This window comes from Tupaia chinensis, unplaced genomic scaffold, assembly GCF_000334495.1.
Source record: "Tupaia chinensis unplaced genomic scaffold, TupChi_1.0 Scaffold000359_1, whole genome shotgun sequence".
Taxonomy (NCBI): domain Eukaryota; kingdom Metazoa; phylum Chordata; class Mammalia; order Scandentia; family Tupaiidae; genus Tupaia; species Tupaia belangeri.
In genome coordinates, this window is record NW_006159855.1 from 2,477,443 (window position 1) to 2,484,292 (window position 6,850).

General features: G+C 45.9%; 1 protein-coding gene across 1 annotated transcript in view; it reads right to left on the bottom strand.

Annotated features, from left to right (window-relative positions):
• SEC11A (SEC11 homolog A, signal peptidase complex subunit) overlaps positions 1–4,234 on the bottom strand; it is a 36,279-nt gene extending 32,045 nt beyond the window's left edge. The window contains exons 1-2 of the mRNA XM_027773537.1: positions 4,222–4,234; positions 1,493–1,785 (exon numbers count right to left, since the gene is read on the bottom strand). Of these exons, the coding sequence (XP_027629338.1) occupies positions 1,493–1,785; positions 4,222–4,234 (306 nt within the window). The remainder of the gene's footprint in view (positions 1–1,492; positions 1,786–4,221) is intronic.
• Positions 4,235–6,850: the final 2,616 nt, after the last annotated feature.

Sequence of the window (6,850 nt, forward strand, 5' to 3'; positions counted from 1 at the left end):
ACAAAACCCCTCAAAAAAAAAAAAAAGAAAGAAAGAAAGAAAGAAAAGAAAGAAAGAAGGAAGAGTTATACTTGGGGCCAGCAGGTGGCGTGGTAGTTAAGAGCGCTGGATTCCCACATGGCTACCTGCAGTTTGAGTCCCTGACCCGGCAGCTGTCTTTCTCACCTTCTGTCTCTCTCTCTCACTCTGTCCCTTTCTGGTCAAAGTAAAATAAATAAGTAAGTAAGTAAGTAAAGGTAAATAAGAAAGAAAGAAAAAAAAGAAGAGTTATACTTGGGCCGGCAGAATTATACTTAGCGTGGTAGAAAGGAAAGAATGAACAAAATCCAGAAAACAATCTGCTATCCAAATAGCCATTAGAGTGGGTAATCCGGGACCAGCAGTTGGCGTAATAGCTAAGTCGCTGGACTTCCATGTAGGCCAGCACGATTTGAGTCCCGGACTCAGTGGCTTAAACTCACGCCAGGTGCATGTGCCTGCATGCCCAAGATCCCGGAGAGGAGTATGGAGAAGGGATTGCGGTGTGGCTATACGTCCCCCACCCCGTGGGTGAGGGGGTGGGTGGGATGATTTCTTGCTTTCTGTCTCTGTCTTTCTGGCGAGCACACGCGCCCTACAGCAAAAACCTCTCAAAAAAATAAATAAAAAAAAAAATACAAAGTACAAGTCCAAGAAATAAACTTTAATAATGACATCAAGATAATCATAACAAAATACTGTAAAATGATCCAATGTGACCAAAACGACGAAAAAGCACCTGGTGCAGAAGACAAAAAGGAGCAATCTTTTCTAATGACTAAATAATTACGACAGTACTCTCAGTACTCCCTCAGTACTATGGAGGAGATCAAGACAGAGGACCTACGAGCAAAATCAGGAGACAAAATCTCAAGACCCTGTGCCACTAAGTTTGGATGATAAAACATATTCTGAAGGCAGTCGCCTCCTCACTGCTAAGTGGACTCTGAGTAACTGTTCCAACTCCAAGTTCTGAGCGGTCTAACTTAAAGTTGGTGCAGCTGGCTGAGGGCTGAAAGCAGCAAAACGGCTTTTGTAAGGCCTCTAGTCGCCTTCCCTTAGCGCCCCAGAAGCCGGGGTAGCAGCGAACTGCTAAACCTCGTCTCTGCTATTCCATCAGGAATCGCTTCAACTGGAGAAGCTTCAGTATGCCGTCCTACGCTGCCTAAAATAATAAGCAACTCCAACTCCCACTGACAAAACGCCCTACGGCTTCTATTCGTTCCCAGCCCCAGGAGGAGGAATGGGACGTTAAGACACCGCTTCACCCCAGGCAGTCCCGGAACCAGGTGGGGGCTAAAAATAGGGAGCAGACAAAGCAGCCTCCGGCCGCAGAGTCCAAGGTGGGAACGATCCGGGCGTCAAATCCGCTCAGGCCCTCACGCCGGGGCCAAGGGGTCTGCCGGGCCCAAGGGGTCTGCCGGGCCCTGCAGTCGGCAGTGTCGAAGGACAAACAGAAGGCGGCCAAACTCACCTGCCGCTTGTTCATCCGCCGCACATCATCCAGAAAGTCTAGAGACAGCATGGTGGGGTCGGCGAGCGGGACACTAGCAGAAGAGAGGGCACGAAGTGACCCGCGGGCGGAACGGCAGGCGCACGGGCCAGGCTCACACTGGACGGTACCCGGCGACTCCTGCACTTCCGCTTCCGGGGCGGGAGCCAACACGGCTCCGCCCCCCCCTGGCGGGGAACTCGAGACGCTCCGAGCCCAGCCTCCTGGCCTGGCCTCGCTTCGCCGTAGGAGGGCCTTCTCACTACGGCCCTCGCCTGCCGAGAACCGACCGCAAGCCACTTCCCGCGCTCAGCCCGGAGGCCTGTCACGGAGGCGGCGGCCCAGGGGAGATGGGAGGAGTGGGGGCCCGGCATCCTTCGAAGGCGGGCCCTCGTGCACGCCTGGCCAATCGGGAGCCGTCTCTCGGGTCTGGGCGTGCAGAAGTGGCCCCTGAGTGGCCAGTGCGTGCCGGCGCCCGGGCGGGCCTGGGTGTGGCGCTGGACGTGTCGCTTGGCGGTGCGTTCTCAGGTCGAGCTTATCTGCCGCGCTACCGGAAGCTGACGACCGAGGTGGTTTCAGTAAGTGCTTTTCGCGTAAGGGTGGACGCTGTGAGAGACTTTTAAAGCAGTGTGTGAACGTCCCAAGAGTGTACAGTCCGGATGGAGAGGAAACAGCCCAGTGGATTAGAAAACAACCAGACGATGCAAGTGTGATGAGGCCACCAGTGGTGGGGTCATCAGGAAGTCCCCTCCTCCCCGACCTTGACCCTTGCTAAGAGGATTTAGCTTTGGACTCCGCGAACTCCACCTCCTGGTTTTCTTACCTTGGGCACTTTGAGGTGACTCTCTTCTCGCCGACTTCAGACTCCTCTATTTAAAACCACGTTTGCTTGGACTGGTTGAAACTCCTAATACCCACCTCAGCCAACTAGGACCAAATCTAAATGTCTTGTTTTTTTTTTCAAAATATGGGTACTCTTCCATTAGAGGAAGCTGAGTGAAAGATACACTGGAACTCTTCCTACTATCTGTACAATTTTTTTTTTTTGAGAGGTTTTCACTAAAGGGCGCGTGCGCTCGCCAGACAGACAGAAAGAGACAGAGAGACAGAAAGCGAGAAATCACCCCCCCACGGGGGATGGTCACGCCGCAATCCCTTCTCCTCCATTCTCCTCTCGGGATCTTGGGCACGCACGCACACGGCCTGGCGTGAGATTTAAGCCACCGGGTCCGGGACACGAACCACGGTCGACTACGTGGGAATCCAGCGACAGCCATTATGCTAACTGCTGGTTCCCATGTACAATTCTTTAAGTCTAGTTATTTCCAAATAATATATGTATATAAGAAGATGGTTATAATTTTTTAAAAGTCAGACAATAACAAGTTTGGGAGATACAGTGAAATTAGGAGCCTCATATACTGCAGGTGGGAATGTAAAGTGGTCCAGTCCCTATGGAAAATAACTGCAATTCCTCAACAAGTTAAATATAGAGTTAACCAATGTCAAAAGATAAAAGTACAACAAATTTTGCAATTAACTGGCTTTTATGTGCCATTTTAGAACCAGGGAGGGATTGTGGTGTGACCATACCCCATTGAGGGGTGCTTTCTCTTTCTCCTTTTCCTGTCTCTCTGTCTCTGGCAGGTGAGCACACCCTCTGACAAAGCAAGTCCAGCAGGTGGCGTGAGCACCTGGATCCCACATGACCAACTGAAAGGTTCGATTCCCAGGGGGCTTGAAAAATACACCTGGCATACATATGTGCATGCCCAAAATTCCAAGAGGAAAATGGAGGAGAGATGGGATTGCAGTGTGGCCATCCTTTCTCTTTCACTTTCCCTCTCATGCTATCTCCATCTCTGTCTCTCTCTGGAAAGTATACATACCATATACCAAAACTAACAAAAAAAAAAAAATCCTAGGGGAGGAAGAAAGTATAAAAGAATGCCTTCTAATATAACATTCATGAAATTTCTTTCTAAATATTTGAGAAATTATCAAAGCAATAAAGGCATCTAAAAGTTGTGCTTTTCATAGCCGAAATAGTGACAGGTTACCTTCATGCCAACTGAAATGTTTATGATAAAAATGTTCAGTAAGAAAGATTCATAGGGCTAGCTGGTGGCATGGTAAAGGTGGCTGGATCCCATATAGCCGAATGTGTAGTTCAAGTCCTGGATCCAACAGCTTGAAAAACATACCAGGTGTGTTCATAAAGGAGGGAGAGAGAAATGGAGGAGAAAGGATTGCAGCCTGATCACCCCTCCATGTGGGGTGAGGGGTCTGCTTTCTGACTTTCTGTCTCTCTTCAGCAAGTACATGTGCCTTTAGGCAAATTACTAAAAAAAAAAAAAAAAAAAAAAAAAAAGAAAGAAAAAGAAAGCTAATCTTTGTGTTTTTAAATTAAATTAAATTTATTTATTTTACCAAAAGATACAGCTTAAAAATAAACAAAGGGACCAGCAAGTGGCATGGTGGTTAAGGTGTTGGATTCCCACGGGTGGCTCAAGTTCCAGATCTGATGGCTTGAAAATCACAACAAATAAATTAAAAAATAAATAAATATTTTTAAAAATACAAAAACCAAGCCACAGTGTTCAACATTGTATGTCACTGACATACAAAGAGGAGAAACACATGATCTGGAGTTAATTAGAGCTGCTAGAGAAAATCACCCAATTGTAGTAGGCCCTGAAAACCCAACTTACCACTTCCGTTCATTTTCATTGATCTGCAGAATTAGTTATCTGCTTCTGCATAACAAATTACCACAAAATTTAGCAATTTAATAAACACCAGAACTGTGTAACAGTTTCTGTGAGTCAGAAATTTAGGGCCAGGGGTCTGACACTCTGTGAGACTTACCTATATGGGAAGGTTTTAGGTTCAGGTCAGGAAAACTCCCTGAGTATATCAGGCATACATGTGCTCTTTATCTGAGGCTGGCAAGGGTTAGGGATGGATCACAGTATCAAATCATGTTAGGGGGTGCTGTCTCTCTGTCTTACTCATGGAAGAGATTGAAACAGTTAAAAAAAATTAGGGCCAACATAGCTGGATGGTTCTGGTCAAGGTCTCTCATAAAAGCTATAGAATGAGGGACCAGCAGTTAGCGTAATGGCTATGTCGCTGGACTCCCATGTAGTCGACCGCGGTTCGAGTCCCGGACCCGGTGGCTTAAACTCAGTTAAGGTGTTGGATTCCCACGGGTGGCTCAAGTTCCAGATCTGATGGCTTGAAAATCACAACAAATAAATTAAAAAATAAATAAATATTTTTAAAAATACAAAAACCAAGCCACAGTGTTCAACATTGTATGTCACTGACATACAAAGAGGAGAAACACATGATCTGGAGTTAATTAGAGCTGCTAGAGAAAATCACCCAATTGTAGTAGGCCCTGAAAACCCAACTTACCACTTCCGTTCATTTTCATTGATCTGCAGAATTAGTTATCTGCTTCTGCATAACAAATTACCACAAAATTTAGCAATTTAATAAACACCAGAACTGTGTAACAGTTTCTGTGAGTCAGAAATTTAGGGCCAGGGGTCTGACACTCTGTGAGACTTACCTATATGGGAAGGTTTTAGGTTCAGGTCAGGAAAACTCCCTGAGTATATCAGGCATACATGTGCTCTTTATCTGAGGCTGGCAAGGGTTAGGGATGGATCACAGTATCAAATCATGTTAGGGGGTGCTGTCTCTCTGTCTTACTCATGGAAGAGATTGAAACAGTTAAAAAAAATTAGGGCCAACATAGCTGGATGGTTCTGGTCAAGGTCTCTCATAAAAGCTATAGAATGAGGGACCAGCAGTTAGCGTAATGGCTTTAGAACGGTTCACAACATGGCATCTGGTTTCTTCTAGAGTAAATAATCTGAGAGAGACCAGTCCAACTAGTGTGACCAACTTGTCCCAATTTGCCCAAAACTTTCCTAGGTGTTGCACTAAAAAATTACATGTCAGGAAACCTCTCAGTCCCAAGTAAACTAGGACATTTGATTACCCTATCAAGACAAAACTCATAGTCCTGTCATGTAATCTTAGAAGTGATGTATTATCAAAAAAACCTCTCAAAAAAAAAAGAAAAAAGCTGTAGAATGAGTGAAACCTCATCTGAAGTCTTACATGGAGGAGAATCTGCTTTCAGACTCCACCCATGTGGTTGTTGGTAGCTGGTGATTCTTCTTGGCCTATTTTATAGAAGACTCATTTTGTAGTTGGCTGTTGACCAAATTTGTCTCCCTCAGTTTTTTGTCATGTGGACCTCTTTAGAACGGTTCACAACATGGCATCTGGTTTCTTCTAGAGTAAATAATCTGAGAGAGACCAGTCCAACTAGTGTGACCAACTTGTCCCAATTTGCCCAAAACTTTCCTAGGTGTTGCACTAAAAAATTACATGTCAGGAAACCTCTCAGTCCCAAGTAAACTAGGACATTTGATTACCCTATCAAGACAAAACTCATAGTCCTGTCATGTAATCTTAGAAGTGATGTATTATTGGGAACCAGCAGTTAGCGTGATGTCTATGTTGCTGGATTCCCACGTAGTCAACCGTGGTTTGTGTCCCAGACCCGGTGGCTTAGAACTCACGCCAGGAGCATGTGCATGCGTGCCCAAGATCCCGAGAGGAGATTGGAGGAGAGGGGATTGCGGCTTGACCCTCCCCCCTGGGGGGGGGTGATTTCTCGCTTTCTGTCTCTATGTCTCTCTCTGGCAAGCGCATGCGCCCTATAGCGAAAAAAAAAAAAAAGAAGAAGTGATATATTATTGGGGCCAGCAGGTGACATAGTGGTTAAGGCACTGGATCCCACCTGACTAACTCCACAGGTTTGAATTGCGGATCCAGCGGCTTGAAGCTTGCCAGGTATGTGTGCGTGTGTGCACACCCAAAATCCTGAGAGGAGAGTGGAGGAGAAGGGATTATAGTGTGGCCATCCTCCCTGGGGGGTGATTTCTCACTTTGCCTCTCACTGATTCTGTCTCTCCGGTGAGTACACATGCTCTATGGCAAAAACCTTAGGGGCTGACATGTGCCATGGTAGCACTGGACTCCCATATGGCCAACTGGTTTGAGTCCTGGACCTCATGGACTGCCTTATCACTTTCCCTCTCTCTTTCTCTGGTCAAATTAAAATAATAATAATAAAGTTAAATAAAATAATTCTTTTTTAAAAAAGTGAATGTATTAGGAATGACCAGAGCTGGAGAGATTGCATAAACTAGAAGGATCTAGAAAGACTTAATGAGGTTTCCTGCAGCACTTGGGTTGGAAATAGTGTCTCCTAGGGAAATAATTCAGATATTTAAGACAGATGACCCCAAACTAAAT